The 22712-nt window shown below is 40.9% G+C and overlaps 1 protein-coding gene across 11 annotated transcripts in view; it reads left to right on the top strand.

Moving 5' to 3' along the window:
- Window positions 1-22712, top strand: part of agrn (agrin) — a 341291-nt gene that overhangs the window by 249783 nt on the left and 68796 nt on the right. For 9 of the 11 annotated variants that reach the window (XM_077515069.1, XM_077515070.1, XM_077515067.1 and 6 more), the window contains 6 exons: window positions 3154-3264; window positions 7167-7331; window positions 8558-8701; window positions 12781-12905; window positions 13013-13118; window positions 19881-20291. In XM_077515069.1, the coding sequence (XP_077371195.1) occupies window positions 3154-3264; window positions 7167-7331; window positions 8558-8701; window positions 12781-12905; window positions 13013-13118; window positions 19881-20291 (1062 nt within the window). The remainder of the gene's footprint in view (window positions 1-3153; window positions 3265-7166; window positions 7332-8557; window positions 8702-12780; window positions 12906-13012; window positions 13119-19880; window positions 20292-22712) is intronic. The other 2 variants (XM_077515073.1, XM_077515074.1) reach the window with 1 other exon arrangement.

Raw genomic sequence — 22712 nt, 5'->3', positions numbered from 1 at the left:
AACATGCTTGGCAGAGCATTGAAAGCCTCGCTATTTTGTAGGTATTCAAAAGAACACTTTTTGCAGAGGATGCCAACGGTTTTCATCAGCTGTGTTTGCCTCTTATTTCAACTCACCCTTGCAAATCTGGTTGAAAGATTTCTGGGGTGGAGGGGGAACAGTTTCTAGTTCAGTTTTCAAAACAGGCTAACAAGTACGTGTCATAGAAACTCAAAAGTCAAAACCACTTAGCGTTATACACTTCTGAATCTCAGTAAATATTTCTTTAAAAAAAAATGCCTCACAAAAAAAGTCTCACAAAATATTTTTTGTTTTTTGTTATGCCGCACTTACTCCAGTGCTAGGGATGTTAGGAGAAATAAACATGAGAAGAAAAATATATACAAGAAATGACATTCAAATAAAAAATCCTCCAGTTTCACGTATGCTTCATTACTTAAATTGAATACTATTGTATTATAGTCATTTGTCATTGTTGTACAAACACTGAAACTCAGTTTTGCAGGATTTTATTTAGTTTTTTGGGGGGTTTTTTTTAAGGCAAGTACCAGCTCACCAAATTACATAAAGAATTAGTAAATACTAGGGCTGTCAAAGTTAAACCATTAGTAGACTAATTAATCACAGAAAAATGTCGCATTAATCACGTATTAACGCAGATTAATCGCACCATTTTTTTTGACAGCACTTGAGCCTTGAACGTAACGGCGGATGGTTACATTGACGGCTGCGCAGGTCAGTGATTAGGTCAATGCATGGCATTTCCTACGCCTGTTGTTCCAAAATAAGCGGGGTGACCCCAGTTGGTGTGCTCGGTGGTAAATTTTGCTTTAAAAAAACACCCCAACGGGACTTTAGATAAAACAAAAGTAATTTGTGTTTATTAATTAATAATTGCTGAATTGCACCCAATTGATATGATGCTGTTACGTTTTGAGAAATACACACATGCATGCAATTGCATACATGCATTTAATCAATATTTGCAAATGACATTCGGATAATAAAATGTGTTAATGTCAAAATATTACAGTATTTTCTATCTATTTTATATTAGCCGAATACGCAAGTAATTTAGCTGATTAATCGTGATTAATCAAAATTAAAAAGTGTGATTAATCAGATTAAAAATTTTAATCGTTTGACAGCACTAGTAAATACACAACAGTAAATAAACAGTATCAACCCGAAAGTATGTATTGTTGCACTCAGAATGTAAACAGTGAGGAATAGCGCATTGGGTTGTAATACGACTCACCGAATGTTCTGAAAAATTAAGGCTGGTTAAGATTATTTGTTTTGTTATATTTATGTTTTATCTTGTTACCCTTTACATCACAAAAATAACAAATTAAAATTTAGCACATGGAACCCACCCACCGTGCACCTTTGTGTGCTCATATTTTTACATTTTAGTATTATCACAAGCGTTTTTACACATGTATCGCAGTTAAGAATGTTCTCGATTTCAACTGTGTTCCACTGCAACAAATTCACTGTATCTGCTCAAAGGGTTCGATCTCAATATCAGTGACAAGCTAGCAAAAGCAATGCAGCAGACCAAGACAACACAGAGTAACATAGCATGTCACGGGGCAAGTTCAATTGAGCCAGACAATGGCAAGTGAAGAGTGAAAACCCTTGAAGGGCAGTAAGAACATATGAGCTCAAAAGTTCTACTCGACCTAATAGGCTCAGCAGAGACACTGAAGCTGGATTGAGCTGATGAAAGTGGCAAGTGAAATGAACCATGACCAACGTCCATCCCTGGAGCAGGAAAGCACTGGAAAAAGAGCAAGCCCAGTCATCACCATTAGGCCGAGACTCATATTCACACCAGTAAGCAGCGTGATTTATGACCTCTGCATCTTCAGCCCCATGACGGCAAATGAGCAGCCAAGAAAAAGGGATTGAGAGGGAAAAAAAAGTCTGTTTTCTGTCTGCACCATTTTATTTTGCTGTAGAAAACGTGGTCTGAATCATCAGCTGAATATTTTGATTGATATTTTTGCCTCGACCAAACACAAATGGTTTGAGAACCTTCACACCAGGAAGACTCTCCCTTACTGTCTGATGTATTTTTCAAATGCCAATTTATCTCTAATTGAAATACTGTACTATCAATCACACAACCTTTAAAAAAAAAAAAGATTTATTATAAGCTTAATATAAGAAAATGTTTGCCTTCTAGCAGGTGCTGCAATGTCAATCAACATCATTCCTTTGATTCTTTTTGCTTGTCGTGTTTACACGAGCACTTGTTGGTTGGCAGTATTCAACTACTGTAACTCATACAGTGAGCAAAAATCATTCAACAATTTATAAAAGTTAATATGATAAAGTATCCCACAGGGATAACTCACATGCCCAGCCACTTGTTGCTTGGCAGAATTCATATATCCAAAGCAAAACAACCCCTTTGGTCAAACATCGTATTTCACTCCCACAAGGCTTAAATGTCAAACAAGGGGCTGACAGCGGTGTGCAGGTTCAAGAGACAGATGATGCTATATTCATAAGAAAAAATATTAAAGGATTGAATACCTTTTAATTTAAAAAATATTACAATTGAATTACTGCTCTGTATTATATCTAATAGCACACTGGAAAACATTGGTAATTTCCATTTCTCTTGCACTTGTATCCTTTATTATCACCTTTTTCTGTTGAAGGTTACTTCATCCTTAGACAAAGAAGCACCAAGCATAGAAAGACCTTTCTGTCTAGCAGTAGCACCGTATTGTGCAGCATGTCTGTCTTTTTGAGGATGTGGAGATGGCTGAAGGGCAGTATTTCCAATCCTGTTATTTCTGACAGGAACAAATGAAGAGAACATGCCTCCAACAAGGTAGTAAATGTCAGTTTACCGTTGTTTGTTTTCACTGAAGGTAATAGCATCATTTCCCCCCTGATTGTGAGCCATTTTCGAGTAAGTCGCAACTAGATTTTTTTATTTTTTATTTTTTTATCTTAAAGCTGACCACTAGCCCGTTTGAGCCAATTTGTTTGTTGGCAAAGAAGTTGTAGTGATTGTGTTCCTGTGCCGTTCCCTCCATACAACTGACAACACAAATGATTGTTGTTCTTTTGCTCACGGTGACATCCCTCATCCTCTTTTCACCTTTTGTTTCCCCACCTCATTTGTGATTTCAGCCACATCGCTGCCGGAGCCCACCGAATCACAGCACTGCTCTCTGTCTGTGTACGGATGCTGCGCCGACAACTTCACAGCCGCCTTGGGAGTCGGACTGGCTGGCTGTCCGAGTGAGTCCTTCTCTATGGCCTGTTATGACTCTTTGGCTTTCGTTGTGCTCATACCATAAAATCAGTAGGCTATTATGTTGTTATTTCAAATTATGTCATCATGCCTGTGTGTGTTTTATTTTTAGCAGTATTATGAAAAGAATGGTTAGCATGTTCCTACTCAAGTTTGTGTATTATCCAGAATATGTGTCACTGAAGCTAACATTTGCTAACCATTTGGTACTGCTGGACTTAGAAAGGCCTGCACTCAACTGAGTCTTAGTTACAAGGTTCTAGGAAAGTTCAGGAAGGGTCAAGTCATAAGCTGGTTCTCACAAAAAAACTTAAAATGCAAGATTATCTGTGCCAGTGCTCTTGTGCTGCATTCAAGGATGGTCGGAAGTCAGATTTATCCAAGGCAAAAGTAAACAACCAAAATGGCGGATGGTGATAATTTTGTTTTTTTTATTTTGGTCCTCAAACTCTTGACCTCCAGAAAACTTGCCTTCTCACAATTTTGCTTCATTTATTGTTTTTATCTTATTTCTTCATAAGCAATTCATACAGTTAAGTAGTTCACCGTATAATTTCATGCAGGGAGATAGCGGCATACTGTCACGTACGTTGTGTTTTGTGAAGTTATGCTGAATATTTATGAATGAAGAAAGCTATCTAGTTTTATACTTGAGTAACTTGTGTCTTACCATTCATGGTCTGTGTTTCAAAGGGGTCACCATTATAGATTGACGTCACATTGTAGTCCATCGGTGAAGTCGGGGTACTTTTTTTTCCTACTTCGCAAGTGGAATTTCCGAGTTTAAGGGGGCGTTCCCGTACATACTTCCAGGTTTAAACTCAAAAAGTCAGACTTCCGACCATGCTCGAACGCAGCATTAAAATTCATGTCCTTGTTGTTACATATGAGAACTAGTGTTGTTCTGATACCGGTTTTTGGCCCCCGATACAGATTCCGATACCCAGCTTTGCAGTATCGGCCGATACCGATACCATACCTAAGGTTGTTGTTTTTTCCCTCAACATGAAAAAGCTGTCCTACCATTGGTTCAGAGCATTCAAGGGCCAATAGGATATGTTAGATCAGCATGCAGTGAGCATGTCACATATCAGTGAATGTCGTGCACAAGCAAGAAACAAGATGCTGCATCCAAAATCCTATATTAGTGTTGGAATTAATGGTATCGGCATGTTACTTGTGAGTACTCACCGATACCAATACCACTGTTTTAATGCAGTATCGGCACCTCCGCCGATACCAACTCAACTCAACTCAACTCAACTTTATTTATAAAGCGCTTTAAGAACAGGCGTTGCTGTATACAAAGTGCTGTACATAAACATCAGTTTTGCAGTAAACAAGAACAAAGCAAATATTTTGAAGTGTGAATACAGATTTATTTTTTATTTTTTTTTACAAGTAAATACATTATACATCAGTGAACAAATAAGAAGTAATGAATAAAGAGATACATAAATACATAAATAAGTAGACTAAACATCAAACTCATACACATCACAAAACACCAAGAACAAGTCTCATGGTGCGCCAAAAGCCAAAGAATACAGATGTGTTTTAAGACGTCTTTTAAAAGAGGATAACGAGGGGGACTGCCTAATATTTAGTGGTAGGTCGTTCCAAATAGAGGGACCGGCAACAGCAAAGGCTCGATCTCCTCTAAGCCTCCGCTTAGCCCTCGGTACCTCCAATTGAGTCTGGTCTGCTGACCTGAGGGACCGGGCAGGTGTGTAGGGGTGCAAGAGCTCGGCGAGATAAGGTGGGGCAAGACCATTGAGAGATTTGAAGACAAATAGAAGAATCTTGAAATGGATTCTAAATTTCACGGGCAGCCAGTGAAGAGAGGCCAGGATAGGGGTTATGTGTTCCCTCTTCCGGGCACCAGTAAGGAGACGAGCAGCAGCATTTTGGAGAAGCTGGAGACGCTGCAGGGAGGACTGGCTGATCCCAAAATAAAGTGCATTACAATAATCCAGCCGAGATGTAACAAAAGCATGGATTACCATTTCTAAGTGCTGCTGAGATAGGAGATTTTTGACCTTAGCCAGCTGTCTAAGATGAAAAAAGCTGGATTTGACAACAGCGGCAATTTGCTGGTCCAGTTTAACGTCACTGTCCATCTTGACACCCAGGTTTGAGGCTGTTGGCTTCAAATACTGTGCCAGAGGACCCAACTCGTCAGGATGAGAAGAGCCGCTGGGACCAAAGACCATAACTTCTGTTTTCTTCTCATTGAAGTTCAAGAAATTTAAATCCATCCAGGCTTTGATTTCTTCCAGACAGGACAAAAGAGGCCTCAATGAGAAATCGTCCTTTTTACTGAGCGGGACATAGATCTGACTGTCATCCGCATAGCAATGAAAAGAAATTCCATGTTTTCTAAGGATGGAGCCCAAGGGCAGTAGATACAATGAGAATAGAATGGGGCCTAATACAGATCCTTGCGGAACACCATATGACAGTGGGGCTTTGCGGGACTCGGAGCACCCAAGGCGAACACAGAATGTTCTGTCGGCCAAGTAGGATCGAAACCACTCAAGAGCACTGCCGCCAATGCCCACCAGGTGCTGTAAACGAGCCAACAGAATACTGTGGTCCACGGTATCAAACGCTGCAGTCAGGTCTAACAGTATGAGACATACATAGTCTCCATTCTCATTTGCCAGGAGGATGTCATTAAAAACTCGTAACAGGGCTGACTCTGTGCTATGCATCCTCTTAAAGCCTGACTGAAAAACCTCCAAGATGTTATTTTCCTCCAAGAAGGTGCTTAGTTTCATGTGTACCACTTTCTCCAGAATTTTCGAGATAAAAGGCAGTTTGGAAATGGGCCTAAAATTTGACAGCACATATTGGTCTAGACCAGGCTTCTTCAGGAGAGGTTGCACCACAGCATGTTTAAATTGTTTGGGGACTACGCCAGAAGACAGGCCACTGTTGATGATAGCCAGAAATGAATTACCGATAGCCGGGAGAACCTCTTTAAAGAAATTAGGGGGAACAGAATCACATGGGGAGCCATATGGCTTAATCTGGTGGACAACATCTTCTAGAGATCTCAGAGAAATGACTTCAAATGATACCAGTATCGGTTATCGGAACAACACTAATGAGAACGCGAGCTACTCCTAATTTGGTTTGATAATCTTATTCCTTTTGCCCTTATTAGGGCACAATACTGCAGCTCTCCATCTAAAATCATATAATGGAAAAATGTGTGATGTGAATTGTGTTTATAGTGAGTTACACTCAATAGTCAAATAGGTGAGGTTTAGAACAGCGTTTTTGTTAACTTCTAGTCCTCATGTGAATGCATAGTGACAACAGGAGAAATGTGTTCAGACTCAAAACCTTGTTGACGCTAAACATCACAGCACACCGTAATATTGGCTGTAGACGCTATCTGTTTGTCCTTGAAAAGTAAATGCTCATGTCATTTTCAGCTCGAAAAGTACTAGCACCTATTGAATATACCTATTACACAATATCACACATTTAACAACAGAGTAGTTTTTCAATAAGGTGGTATTTTAGTAGCTTGTAACTTATTGAAAGTGTTATGCCACCTGAGCTGTTCACCGGAAATGCTGGAAGCATTGTCGTGCATAAGATCCATTGAATTAGGAAAATGAGACAATGAGTGTCTATTGTAAAATCTCGACTTGGGTGTAGTGTGGCTGAAAAACACAATTTGAAATAGGGATAAACACGGATTTAGTCGAGATTTAGCTGACTCTCTCTACCGTCTATTTGTGGAGCCCTGATCCTTGTTAAATCCACAACTCTCCTTTTTTTTAGTTGCATTGTGGGAGAAGAAGTACCAGAAATAAACAATGTATTGTTGAGGAATTTATTTTGTCCTTGTTTGTTGTTGTTGTGTTGTCCTCAGGCACCTGCCAGTGTAATGTCTACGGCTCTTACAAGGGTACATGTGACCCAGCCACTGGCCAGTGCTCTTGCAAGCCGGGTGTTGGAGGGCAAAAGTGTGACCGCTGTGAGCCAGGCTTCTGGAATTTCCGCGGTATTGTGACGGAGAACATGAGCGGCTGCACACGTAAGCCTTTTTTTTACGTCTGCCATTTTGAATGGCCAAGTAATACATGAACCACATATATTATGGAGCATTTTATTTTGAATTGTATGTATCATTAATTGGGTTTTCGAGTACCTGCCCACCCATCAAGTGAGCAATTACGCAACAAGTAAATCTTTTATTACCTGCCTATTTGAAACCGTGTCTGTGAGCAAATTTGCTGAATTGTCTCGTATGTATGTTGCAAATTTACATAATTTACATACCACTGCCACACCAAACTTTTCAGCCCCTGTCGTGCCAGCTAGGCTGAGCAAAGATCCCCGCTTAGCCCAAATGCCCTAGCTACACCCCAGTTGTCATAGTAACAAGTAAAAACGCCACCGCAGTTGAACTACTTCAATCGCTTGAGACAGGATTCGAAACATTCTAATTTCAACGAGGCAAAATAGGGGCTTGACAGGGTATTTTATTTCTTGATCATTCAGTTATTTGGCATAGACATGTTATTCAGAGATGTGAGTTTCATTTGTGAAGAGAAATACAAATATCATCTAAAGTGCAAGAGTGCAATCAATTGTTTGGCCTGTTCTCACAAAACGTTTGTTTATTCATGAATATTTTGAAAACACCAAACTATACCATATTATTTAAATAGCAAATTTAAAATAATGTTGAACCTAAGTGCTGTATGAGTTAATATACTGCCTACAACTTTTTTAACTTGATAATGATAAAATGAAATGAAATGATAAATTACATTGGATTTCGATGCGTAATCACAACAATTTGAATTCACAAATCACTCAACATTGTCTTATCAAACTGCACTGAATCCAATAAACATCCAACTCTATTCAGGTAGTCCGCTTCACCCACTTATGAAGTAGTTTTCTGCAGCTGAGGAGTCAAAGTTCAGAGGCTCCCACATTTTCCCACATTTTCATTCAACAAGCTGATAGATGTTCCTCAGCCTCCCATAACAAGGTTTCCCCCCAGCAACCATGGGAAAGGGATGCACGCCAATACTCGATCCCAAAAGACGAAGAAAAGCACACATTGTTGATTTCAGGAGCACGACAGGATTATTGTTGCCCCCTTCGGATGTCTGTCTTTGGCTTTTTGTTACACACTTGTCTTCCTCTGTGGCCCCTCAAGAATGGGTGAGTTCAGGACAGTTACTGTCCTCACCCCTAATTGATCCAGCCCTTTTATCAATCTTTGCATCTCTCCTTGTCCATGGGCAGCATGCAACTGCGACGCCAGCGGGTCCGTACGTGACGACTGCGAGCAGATGTCGGGCCTGTGCTCTTGTAAGGCCGGGGTGAAGGGCATGAAGTGTAATGTGTGTCCAGATGGAAGCAAGATGGGCATGAATGGCTGCGACAAAGGTAAGATAGAGGCAATTGTCAATACTAAACTGACAAAAATGCCAATGCACTCTCGTTCATCAATGTTGTTATTCTGTGTCTTATAGTGGTTTCTGCCAATAATCAGTAGCAAGGAGGAAAAATACTGCAAAATACATTTTTAATGACATATTACTCATTAATGTTTTAATGCCTCCACCAAGAAAGTTGTTTTAATCTGCATGTTGCAGGCCCTGTGCAACTTCCTGTGTATATATTTGGTGATAAATGTATCAATCTGGTATACGTTTGTTTATTTAATAATAGAATCGACATTATATCATTAATTTTGGTTGGGATGTTCAATATCACTTTTATATGTTACAATACTCTTAGGTAGGACCACCAGTGCTTTTAATACATGAAATTTCCCCCAAAAAATCATCCATCCATCCATCCATCCATCCATTTTCTTGACCGCTTATTCCTCACAATGGTCGCGGGGGGTGCTGGAGCCTATCTCAGCTGGCTCTGGGCAGTAGGCGGGGGACACCCTGGACCGGTCGCAAGCCAATCACAGGGCACACAGAGACGAACAACCATCCGCACTCACAAGCACACCTAGTGACAATTCCAAGCGCCCAATTAACCTGCCATGCATGTCTTTGGAATGTGGGAGAGACTGGAGTACCCGGAGAAGACCCACCCAGGCACGGGGAGAACATGCAAACTCCACCCAGGAAGGCCGGAGCCTGGACTCAAACCCGAGTCCTCAGAACTGGGAGGCGGACGTGCTAACCCCCAAAAAACAATGACAGATACTTTTAAAGAAATACCTATATACCCCAATATAGCATTTCCCCTTAAAATTGCATGCAATTAATGGCAGTTTTCTATTCTCTAATTCAGTGCTTCTCAATTATTTTCTGTCATGCCCCCCCTAGGAAGAATAAAACACTTCACGAATCCCCCCCACCCCCCACCCCATGACTATAAATATAAATAAATAAATATAATTATCTCCGTCTCTCGCCGCCTGTCTTCTCATCCCTGTTAAATATTTTTTTATGGTGTCACTTGAGGGTCTGCTACACTTTGTGCCTACACTTCATACTCAAACTCTGTGCTGTGTGCAAAATCCCTACACCACCGAGCGAATGCTCCCTGCGCACACGATGCCAATGAGAGCGCCACTGCCCCCTAATGTAGTGGAGGTGCAATTGCACTTAATTCTAAGTCAGTTAAAAAAAAAATCCAAATAAAAAAGCATGTTCAAACGCGCCCCCCTTGAAGAAGCCTCGCGCCCCCCTGGGGGGCCCGCCCCACTATTTAAGAATCACTGTTCTAATTTCTAGTTTCTGATCATAAAACAGCCACAAGACTGTGGCCAGTGTTGGTATCGGTCTCCATCACAAGTACCGATACCTTGAAATAAGGTTCAATACCAATAATTGGTATCGGTTGTTGCCCATCTCGAAATTTTGGTTTTATTATTCAAAAAATTATTTTCACATAAAATTATGACTTTTTTTTTTTCTTTCTCGCAAAACAAGTTTCCTCTGCGAAACTTTGCCGTAATGAAATTAGGACTTTTTTCCCCCTTTTTTTTCTACTCAACTCAACTCAACTCAACTTTATTTATAAAGCCTTTAAGAACAGGCGTTGCTGTATACAAAGTGCTGTACATAAACAAACATCAGTTTTGCGGGACACAAGAACAAAGAAAACATTTTGAAGTGCGAATACAGGTTTGTTTTTTTGTTTTTTTTTACAAGTAAATACATTTCTAGTAATGTTGCACGATTATTATTGTGATTTTGCAACTTTATTCTTGGAACTTTAGGATGTTATCTACGGAAATTACAATGCTGCTCTCATGATGTATTACTCACAAAGTAAAATCACATTAATATTCAGTATCAACTCACTCATTTATTCACTAGCCTGAACAATATTTAAGCCTCGGTGGAGCCTTGTTTCCAAATGTTTCACTCCTAAATATAATTTTCCTACTTCCAAACCATTTGTTTGTTATTTCTGCATAAGGACTATTGATTCTCCAGATGAATAATGAAAACAGGCTGAGTTTAAGTAGGTTGATAGAAAGGTTAGCTCCTGCTGCGGGAGGGGCACACACCTCCTTGATTAAGATGCTCTATCAGCTATTGACTGGAAGTCAAAAGCTTAATCAAGTCAGGAATCGGGCGCACTGGTGGGGCTCCCCTCCCTGCTCACCATGTCAGATGAAAAGACGAGGCACTGGGAGGTGGAGGTGCTTGAAAGCAAGAGCCAAGGACGGGGGGTACTTTAAGCTGCTATGATGTAGCTATGATGCAAAGGCCTTTCACTTGTGGCCTGGCGTGTGCACGCCAGGCTGCTTCAACTGCAGCAGCAACTTCAAAAGCTTCTTAAACATAAAAAGCTATACTGAATGTAAACATGAAAAAAGTATATATTCCACAGTGCAATACATTTTTACAATGTAACTGAGGCAGCTTGGATGAAATAGTGTGCTACAGGAAAACTCTGAATTATTCATTTACATATCTGACAGGTAAATACACTCCTTTGTGACTATATTAATGTATTAACGCCTTGGGTTATGTGAGTTTGGAATACATAGATAATATGGCCTATCAATAATTCACAGTTATTCTCTTCATATGTCAATAAAACATTACTTATAACTGCACATGTATACATAATACTGGATTTAAAAAAATCTCCTCATCCCTGTGCAACAGAAACCTCTGCATACCTCTTTTTTGTAATTTACCTTTATGATTTGATTATGCTAAAAATGAAATTAATTAAATCAAATGTGTAAACAAATAAGTAAAAAATCATTAAATTCCTTAAGTAGGGCTAATCATTAATTCATCAATTAATTTTAAACAGAACAGAATCTTGTTTTGAAATTGAATACTAGTAGAGCAAAAATGATGTTAGAGCTAAAAATTTGATCTTATCTTGTGTATTGTATGAAGCTGTACATGTAGGGGAGACCGGGGCTAGTTGTATCACGGGTAAGTTGTCACATTGCAATTTTCTTCTCCACCAGAGGGCGCAACGAAAAAGTGGAATACTAGTTTTCTTTGTATAAATGGTAAGGGGTTGTGTACTGTCTGAGAAGTGAATAGCACATTGTGAGCTGACATGAGTGCCAGTTATCTGTTTTGCACAACCCAAAGTAAAAATTTGCAACTTCATGTTTTTTTAAACAGGCGTCGTACATAGACAAATTTTAGCAACAAATCATGTGGACTCGTTAGAGGAGAGATTCAGGCATCTTGTCACGCCTCAGTCACTGCTCTGTTTTCCGCTAACTTTAAACTAGAGCAAGTATTAGCCAACATGGTAGTTCGGGGCAACTTGCCTCAGTCATTTTGGGGTTTGTTGTCACATATGCAAAGAATGGGCCAATGAAAAATGCACCTCTGGATACTATGTTTACTTATGCCAGAATTGTTCTTCTGATGATGAGTCTGAAGAGTGAGGAAATTAGTTTGCCAGGTTTTGTTTCATTGATAAAAATGGATTTTCCAGTTGTTGGAACTACAGGATGCACACGTCAGGACTAGTTTAAGTTTCACGATGAACCATCCATCCATCCATCCATCGCTTTATTTTTTTAAATTCAATTTAATCTCAAATTTCCAGTAAAAGGGAAGGAAATCAGACATTTGAGGCTGAGCACTATGACCTATATGCAAGCAGTTACTAAGGACATTAATCTATTTCATAATACTTTAGGTTCAAGTTTGCTCAATGACTATAGTAAATTGTCGAGATCAATGATGAACAATTTATTTGGCTATAAAACACAAACAAAATAAAACTGGCGAACAAGGATAATTTGCACTGACACAAAGTACGAAAATAACATGAATACAAAAAATATGCCCAAGACTTTGGTCTTTCCTCTAGTATATGTTTTGTTTATATATGATGTATTAATTCCAAGAAATATATAAAAGTATAAAAACTGATGCAACTAGCCCCGGTCTCCCTATGCATTTTTCTTTTCGAATAAAGTTTATCTATCTGTTGTGTATGCTTTCACGCACAAGTCCTGCAACCAAAAAATATCAACTAGTAATATCAACTAATTTCCTTTTCAGGTCCAGAAGCCCCGAATTCATGTGCCGAATTAAATTGTAATTTTGGAGCGTCCTGTATTGAGTTGAATGGTCAGGCCCATTGTGAGTGCCCCTCACCCGACTGTGATGAGCAGAACAAAACTAAGGTGTGTGGGGGTGGAAAAAAAAGATGATAGGATGAAATGAGAGGGGTTGCTCGTGTGGTCCAACTGGGAATAAAGAAGTGTTTCCCATCTCTGTCACTGTGGAGCAGGTGTGCGGTTCTGACGGGGTGACGTACGCCGACCAGTGCCAGCTGAGGACTATCGCCTGCAGGCAGGACAAGGCTGTCATCGTGCAACACTTTGGACAATGCACAGGTGAGCCCAGATGAAGCCTCCATGCATCACACACATCATACAGATGGCCAAATGTTTCCCTGGGCACTGTCACATGACAACGAGCAGCCCACTTCAACTTCACTCCAATCTTTCAAGGTTTTCTTTTTTTTTTTTCTTTTTTTTTTTTTTATCTCACCTTGTGGATGTACTCTCAGCTTGAGGCTTGTGTTTGATCTGGTGGATATTATTGGTAGTGCAGTGTTTAATATTTTTACTTTTGAATTGCAACTAGTCCAAAGTGTAGTTTGCCTTTCACCCAGTCAAGTCAGATCCTGAAAAAGGTAAGCAACACGATATAAAACATGAATACCTCTGCTAGGGCTGCTCGATTATGAAGAAAAAATATTCATCACAATAATTTTGGTAATAATCGAAATCATGATTAGGACGATCATTGTTTTATTGATACAAAAAAAGAAAAAAGACAAAATTCTTTGAAGCACTATCATTATGCAAGTTCCTTTTGGATGAAACAAAAATTATTAGTTATTTTAAAAAGGTGCAAATGTATAAATTTAAACAACTCAACTAAAAATTAGTGTTAATAATCTTTTTTTCTTGTTTTGACATTTATGCTAATTTTTAAATTGTGGTGTGTAGTAATTGAAATTGTAATTGAATTCCGATTAATTGCACAGCCCTAACATCTCAAGGAGGTTGTCTTTTAATTTGTGTAGATTTGAGGGTCTTTTACCTGTATTAGTGATAAAATTGATGATGGGTAGGACATTTACAGTTTATGTAAATTTGTCCTAAAATTGGGAAAATTCTTTTGAAATGTCCTAATCAAAGATAGTGTTTTGATTTATAGCCAATTATTAATGTAGTTCTTTTTATACTCTTGAGACAATGTTATTGAAAATATAGTATGTAGATATAAACTAGGTGAAAGCCAACTGGCATGCGTCACTGGTGAAAATTTGTAGAAAATTCATCGGAATGAACGTCACTCATCTGCTGGCATGATTTTGACCCCTTCTGTAAAGTGTGTCAATTCATATTTGCCAGAAATGTGATGCAACATGCAGAGTACGTGTGCAAGTCACAGCTCCTGGTCCAGATGCCAAAGGTCACTGTTTGGATCAGTGTTTTAGGTAGCCGGTACAAGAGCCAAGGTCATGACTTCCATGTCTGGTAATGTTGTCACAGTGACATCCAGCTTTTGCCACATTGGGAGGGTGTGGAAATGTTGCCGAGACGAGGAGGAGGGCCAGCTTGTATGGCTCTGGATGTGAGCCACTGCCAGATGTCTTGCATGCTTGGCTGGAAACGGGTCCGTTCACCGCATCTTTGCACTCGGGCCAGGTGACCAAGTCCTTTGTACACCTGTCAGCAGGATAACTAATCTATCCACCATTAGTGACTCCTTGCCAGACTCTTTTGTCCTCAGGAGCCAAGCAGTTGATCTTTAAATTTGAGGGACACTGATCAAAGCAAAGATATGCTGGGAACAGGTCAACAGGCCATACACACTCTCAGACATGTTAGCAGCGAAAAGAGGCTGCCAAAATGCATTCCTTTTTTTTTTCATGCTTTCATTGCCCAGCAGTTGCGATGTGGCTTGTGTGTAATCCCTCGCCAAGTGTTGCCGCACATGCAAGGCAGGCCAGAAGACGCCTCCAAGCAGATTCTTTTTTTCTTCCCGACTTGTTCTATCAAGCCCTCCGGGAAGGACCAGACAGGCGCCCTGACGGAGGATCTTTTAATTCTTTCCCCCCGGATGCGGTTGCGTGGCGGGAAGCATCTCTGCCACTACTGTAGGCTTCAGGGGTTCGATCTGGAGCTCATTTCACGTGTGGCTGGGTGCGAATTAGCATTAGCTCTGCCTCCTTCCCCTTGCTGCGCTCCAGCCCGGCCCTTCAATCCCCCCTGCTGTGTACATGCCGAGTTTGCAGACGTGGTGGATTTGTGAACACTCATGCTTACCGTGTTGCATTTGTCACCAATGCAACACCAAGGGCTTATGGATTTGAGTGACTTTTGAGGTGCAATGGAGGCTCCAAGGTCGAACACAATCTGTTCTCAAAACTTTCCCATAGAATATAATACATTGACTGTGGTGTACTATAAGTGGAGCCAACTTAGTATTAACTCATTCACTCCCAGCCATTTTTACTGAAGCAACCCACTTCACTCCCAGCTGTTTTACTGGAGTTGACTGATTTTCCAAGGCCCACAGAATATTGTGTTCTATTGCTATAAAAACATGGAACCAACCAAAAGAAAGATGAAAGTCTTTTCTTTCCATTTTGCAGCAATTACCATTAGAATATCCGAGATATTCCGGGTTCTCCCCTAGAGATAGGGTGAGAAGCTCGGTCATCCGGGAGGCACTCAAAGTCGAGCCGCTGCTCCTCTGCGTTGAGAGGAGCCAGCTGAGGTGGCTCGGGCATCTGGTTCGGATGTCTCCTGGACGCCTCCCTAGGGAGGTGTTCCGGGCATGTCCCACTGGCGGGAGGCCCCGGGGACGACCCAGGACACGCTGGAGAGACTATGTCTCTCGGCTGGCCTGGGAACACCCTGGGATCCCGCCGGCGGAGCTGGTTGAAGTGGCTGGGGAGAGGGAGATCTGGGTTTCCCTCCTAAAGCGCGCTGCCCCTGCGACCCGACCTCGGATAAGCAGAAGACGATGGATGGATGGATGGATGGATGGATGGATGGATGGATGGATGGATGGATGGATGGATGGATACCTTTAGAATATAGCTAAGTTTCATCATTATTCAAAATCTGTTTTTTGAAACATGCTTGATCTCTTATACTCTGCTCCCACCTGCTGTTCGTTTTTGTAATAACTATCATTACTTCAACCGTTCTCTTCAGTTTAGAGGCTGCATCAAAGCCTTTTGTATGCTCTAGCATTAAAAAAAAAAAAAAACATTAAAGAAGGATAAATATGTCCTTGGGACACTGGTAATATTTAAAATAGAACATATTTATACATTTTTGGGAGCAAATGAGTTAAATGGGAAGGACAGCATTGAAATTATAGTGTGAATGAGTTGTCGGGGTAGGCAAACAACCTGAAAAAACATTTATGAGCAATTGCAAAAGGTAGGAGTTTGCAGCAGTGAGCCATCCTCCCCCTGGTGGGAAGTGGCCAGTGACTTGGCAATGGCATGGCCTCCTCCCATATGGTGTTGTCACCTGTAGGTTTGCAGCAAATTGGCAAATAATGCCAGCATATGGCATTGTCAGCCTGTGTGTTAGTCAGGCTTCTGTTGCCTTCACCAGCTCGTGTTCGGAGGTTTTATTCCTCATTATTCAATCCCTCATCCTTCCTTCTATTGTTTGCTCTGCCATCTTCTCTCCCACTGCTGCCTTTGTTAGCGTGTTTACTTTGTCACTCTGCCGCCCTTCTTCTTCTGGCCACTGTCTTTTCCCTTCACTCTCCTCATTACAGCTGAACATGGCTGACACTCCAAACAATGTTAATAATCATGTTTCAACAATAAGTACATGGCTTGAAACAAACCATGAAGATAGTGATTTATTTTCTTTCTCTCTGTCTACTGTTCACATTTACTGTTCACCGGCCAGCTGAGAGGGAAACAATATGAAAAGGAATGCAAATGGAGTCTTAAATGTGATTGAGAAAAACAAAATGAAAAAGCTGGACTCTATTACATATGCTCTGTATAAACATGTACACTGTATGGGACCACTTTTCACCTCAGAGGTGTCCAAATGTTTGATTTCACTGACCGTTTAGTAGATGTCAAACCGATCAGAGAAAAGTGTGTGAGTCATCTAATACTGTACTACTGCCACTGTAGAGCCACAAGCATTGTAGAAAACACAGAAAAATGAGAGGTGACTCAGAATCAAGTCAGTTGCTTGTTTGTCCAGATAGAATGTGGCCATAGTGTGTGAGTGACAAACGCAATTATTAACGTCTATTTCACATGGGTGGTTGCCTGCCAGTCAATGTGACAATATCTTCGGAGTACACATAGTTTTGTCCATCTCAGGTATGTTTTGACCCAGATGTGAACACAATTATTAGACTCGATTAGTGGAAAGGGTTTTTTTTTTTAGAAGAGCACCTCCTGTCGTAGTGTACAAAGCAATTTATCAAGACATGCTTGGACTAGTTTGGTGTGGAAGAATCAAATAAAACCCCTATGAGATGAGCCAGTTGACCTTTTCTTACTTAAGTCCAACATTAAAGATCTCTGACCTTCTGGATGAATGGACAAAAATTCCCGCAACCACTTTCCAATATCTTGTTGAAAGGTTTCCAATGAGAGTGGAAGTTTCTGCATGTGGAAATCTGATATATGGTTCCATTTGTAATTCCTGCAGGAGTTTCACTACTTTTATAGATGCAGTGTGGCGTTTTCTCCCCTCTTACTTTAGCCTCTGCCATTATCAGCACAACCATCCAGCCACCTGACACTAAGCCTGCATGCAGAGTGACAGGTGTAGCCGAGAGGAACGGTAATGCATGCCGCCACAATGTCTACGATAGCATCTCCACTTCTTTTGCGACCCACTCCAAATCTGTCCCTCTACAAAAATATTCCGAGCTCTAAGCTGACACCTCTCCCTGGCCCTCCGCCGTCGCAGGTGGTAACATGTTTCATGCCTCAGCGAGCAACTGTCAGTTAAGGAGGTGATTATAGCAGCGTGATTAGGCTGTACACATAATGTTGGGCGAATCCTAATGAGAATCGTGTTTATGTCACCCACATACTTTTGTTCCCATGGGCAGTGAGGAAGCAAAGAAAGCCTGCTTGTCTCAGCTTACTCACTTAAGTAGCGGCTCCTTATTTACCGCCACTCACTTTTCTTCAGGGGGACTTTTTGTCCTATTTATCGTTCTTTCATCACACACAGTTATGTCCTTTTTTCCGCCGGTAATGATGGTCTCTCCGCAGCGAGCCTCCTCTCTCCTCCGGATTCTGAGTGATTCTTTGCCGAGTGAGCGCTTGTTTGCTGTGCATCTGTTTGTGGTGGCGTTGACGACGTTGGCGCCAGCGAGCGGAGTGCCGCCTTTGAAGCCCTGAGTTAAAGCAGCTTGAGTTTTTTTTTTTTTTTTTCATGGCCTATTTCTATCAATCATTCATCACCAGCGGCACTGGCTGTTGGTGATTAAAGCTTTGCTCCTGCAAGGCAGCATGTGAATATGGATAGAAAATTCAAAGGCACTGGCACGGCATACATGCAGTTAACAAACATGAATAGGAAGTATGCAAAAAGGCTAAAAAGACACCCTCACTATGCATTGAGTGTGTGAACAATGTGCAGATGAAACACTACAATACATATAGCTCTGTCTGTTGGCATCATCCATATTCGTCATTGCTTTATTGGACGTCGAACACAGAAAAAAATAAATAACGGGAACCACAAAAACCTTTTGACTCCAAAAGTGAGGCTAACTGCTTAAATTGTTGATGTGTATGTATGTATAAAAAACAGTGTGTTGCATTTATGTAATCAATTAACTGCTTCAGAGAACGCTGAAAGAAAAATGCTTATTTGAAGCTTACTTTCAAATACGTGTCAATGTCTATTTAAGTCTTCTTCATATGTATGAAATTGAAGCCAAACTTCAATTATCCACCTGCAGTATGCTAATATGCTGTCTGCTCATCACTTCATTGCATGTAGGACACACAGTCAGCTGTCAACTTGAATTAAAAAGGACTATTTCACTTGAAGGCGAAGTCAACTCCAAAATTTTCTTTACAATATTTTGCATGTTCCCCTACTAGTATAAAAACAGACTTGTAAATAATATTGCGTTTGTGGAATATGAGTGAAGTAGCAAAATCCATCTGTTTTTAATCCATCTCAGGCGGCGGCCATTTGCCAAATGCTGTCAACTAAAATGACATCACAGTTGTTCAGGGCTCAGGTTACAACAAATCAGAGCTCAGCTTCAGAAAACAGGTGAGCCGTGAGTGGTCATTACCTCAACTCTGGGTAACTACAATGTCATTTTCAGTCAAAAACAACTGAATTTTGAATTTTGCTTCATAACTCATATTCAACAGATGTAATATTTAGGCTAATGAGGTGACATAACATTTTATTGTCAAGAAATGTTTAAGGTTGACTTCCCCTTTCACAATACAAAATGAATATTTGCAAAATAATAGCCAATTTATTTTACCTGATAAAGTGTTTTTTTGTTGTTGTTTTTTTTGTGTGTTTTCCCTTCTGAACCTCATTGTACAGCGTTAGCACATCAGGGCAGTAGACATCACCTTCATTTTCACACACAATTGTAAGCTGTCATCTATGAGAAGTGAGTGATGTTTGTTTTTATTGTGGTTCATGTTGTCTCCATTTTCATCAGAAACTCATCTTTTTTTTATTATCCATGGTTTGCCTATGGGGGTCAAATAGCTCAATAAACTTTGGTATGTGTGCGCTTGTGATGCATATTTTGAGATCATAAATAAATAACTAAATATGTTGTAGTTTAATGTTACCGGAGCACCATAGTCTTACAATTTGAAATTACATTTGAAAAATTAATTAACTAATTTAAATTTAAATGCCATACGCATTCTTTATTTTCCAAACTTACAGAGAGTATTTTATTATTTATTTTATCATCCAAGGTTTTTAAACAAATGTCCCTGTTTTAATTTTAAAGTAAACAAAACTGTTTATTTTGTTGCCGTTTTGTTATGTGGCTGAATTCCAGTAAATGTCACAAATTTCAAGCATTTCCATCTTGGCTCAATCATTCATCCATTCCTTGCTTCCTCCCCTTCCCTCCACCAGAAAGCATCTCCGAGCGGGCTGAGCGACCCACTCCAACCCCCCTTGCCGCCACCACCATCACAACGCCAGCCCCCTTAAATCATAACAAGGTGTGGGCCATCCCACCTCCGAGAACGTTCGAGACTGCTGAGACTACGGCGCAGCCCCCTGCCACCACGCCCTCACCCACCCTCACCCACCACCGTGCGCAAACAAACCACCACCACCACTCCATCCACATCCAACCTCAGCCGTCACGGTCAACCCCTCCTGCCCCTGCCACGACCGCCCCCTCCGCTGCTGCAATTTCTTTCGAGGGTTCAGGCAGTGGGGAGCCGAGTGGAGATGACCAAGCTGAGGAAGAGGAGGAGCAAGAAGAGGAAGCAGGTAGCGGCATCGCAGCAGAGGCCAGTGGGGCGGAGGAGCCTTTTGGTAAATCCTTGCTCTTTCATGATCACACCCATAATGCTTTCACAGCTATGCATATTGTGAGTATGGACCAAATATTTGATGTCATACCATAACATAATCATGTCATCAAATACTTCAAGTCTACTATGAAGATGCTGTATGAAGATGTTTATTCTTTTGTTTATGTCAGTCTCCTGCACAGTTCAGTGAGAACCAGTGATTAAATTAAGCAAAGCTAATATTCAGCTTTGATTGACTGTCTGAGATTTATTAATTCCACAACAGTTGTGAATATTGCTGCTCAGCTTTTCGTTGTGCCAAAAGTACTGAAATGCTGAACAGTTCGACGTGAATTCGAAACTTTAGAGACGTTCAAAATAACTGTAGTGCATTGGAGGTTCCACAAGAAATTTCACCCGCTGAAGAGTGGAGTATCCCTATTTTTTGATATGTGAGTAGTAGGGGTGTTAAAAAAAATCGATTCGGCGATATATCGCGATACTACATCGCGCGATTCTCGAATCGATTCAATAATTGGCAGAATTGATTTTTTTTTTTTTTTTTTTTTTTTTTTTTTTTTTTTTTTTTTTTTTTTTTTAGGATTCACACCTTGAGCATGGAAGAATGTTATATGAACGGAACATTAAGCCTTAATATTTTATTTTAATGCTGTTTAAACATGAAACAGATTACAACCTCTATAAGACTGAAATTTCAGATAAATAAATAATACATTTTCATATAAATCTTACACTCTACAAGTTTACTGATTAGTATTTTCTAAATTTGAATGAGAAAAATCGCAACAATCGACTTATAAATTCGTATCGGGATTAATCGGTATCGAATCGAATCGTGACCTGTGAATCGTGATACGAATCGAATCGTCAGGTACTAGGCAATTCACACCCCTAGTGAGTAGTGTATGAAGTGCTTGTAATCTGCACCATAAACATAAGAGCAAAATGAGAAGGTTGGAATATTAGAAACACTCACAATAATTTACAGCAAGTTCAGTTATGATATATATCCACAAGGTTTGGAATACCTACTGTATGTGCCTTAAGGGTCCGTCCACAGTGGCTGCTAACTTTCACTGATCTCATGTTTTTCTGTTAAATGCCAAACATCAAATTCCATACCACTAGAAATCCATATTATGCTGATAAAATCAATAAAAAAAAAAAAAAAAAAAAAAAAGCATGCCCACACGCACAAACTATTCCAACAAGTTTTAAGCTTGGTGGAGGTCATAATAAAGTAAAGTAAAAAAAAAAAAAGAATGGAAGCAAATTCTATATTCAGAACAGCAGAAATTTATATTGGTTTCTTTTTTCTGTCCCATTGTTTTGTTGATTTGAGTAGTTTGGGTGATGCTGGAAACGTACATTGAAGCAAATGCAGGGGGGGGGGGACCTCAAACCTGCCTAACCTGAGCTTGGCAGCAGCAATAAATAGCATACAGTAAAAATGCAATGGCATTCATTGGAGCAAGGACCTCGACCCAAACTAGACTGTTGTCTCAATATATATTTACACCACAGTCCCAAAAAGGTAGAAGGATTCACCTTTTTTTTCTGTTGCATTTTAATGGATGTTAATTACATATGTCACCCTATTAAAATAATGTTAGGTTGGGGGCACAAAGAGGACCCAAATGCTAGTAAGACAGGACAGGCAGGGCTGGTGCAAGTGGCTTTAATGAGCAGAGGTGTGTGGAGCAGGCGAGTGGGCTAACTTGGACAGGGGAGTGCCCGCAGGGTTCAGGATGGCCAGGAGCAGAAGACAAGTGGTGAGCCAGTGAACAGGCAGGCAGGCAGGCAGGCGAACAAGCAAGGCGGGAGCCGGTGGAGGTGACCTGGGCAGGTGGAACAAGTTTCAGAGCAAGCAGAACAAGTGAGTGTTAACTGGACACTACTGACTGGTATTTTACTCAAGACGTTCTGGTGTCGAGTTGTGGTCCGGGACTGGCTTAAGTAGGCTGGCAAGGTAACCATCCACGCCTGGCTGCTTTTCCAGCTGCTTCTCATCCACCTGATTAGCTGCCTTGTCACAACACCCCCCCCCCCCCCCCACACACACAAACACGCACACACACACATGGAGGAAGGAGGGGGGCAGGGCTCATGGAGCCGGAACCCTGACAGAACCCCCCCCCCCCCCCCCCCCTTACGGGCGCCACCCGGCGCACGCCGACAGTTGAAGTCCGCGATGAGGGACTTGTCCAGGATCCAACCACCTGGGATCAAGCTTCGCTCCTCCGGGCCGTATTCAGCCCAATCAACCAAGTATTGGTAGCCCCGCCCCCGGCGACGAACGTCCAGCAGGCGGCGGACCCTGTAGGCAGTTTCGCCCTCCACTACCTGTGGGGGCGGGGTGCAGAAGACTGCAGGGCCAATGGGCTGGAAACAAATGGTTTTACTTGAGATACGTGAAAATTTG

This window comes from Festucalex cinctus, chromosome 2, assembly GCF_051991245.1.
Source record: "Festucalex cinctus isolate MCC-2025b chromosome 2, RoL_Fcin_1.0, whole genome shotgun sequence".
Classification (NCBI taxonomy): Eukaryota; Metazoa; Chordata; class Actinopteri; order Syngnathiformes; family Syngnathidae; genus Festucalex; species Festucalex cinctus.
Note: the sequence above shows the minus strand (reverse complement) of the source record. Positions and strands in the feature narration are given on the sequence as shown.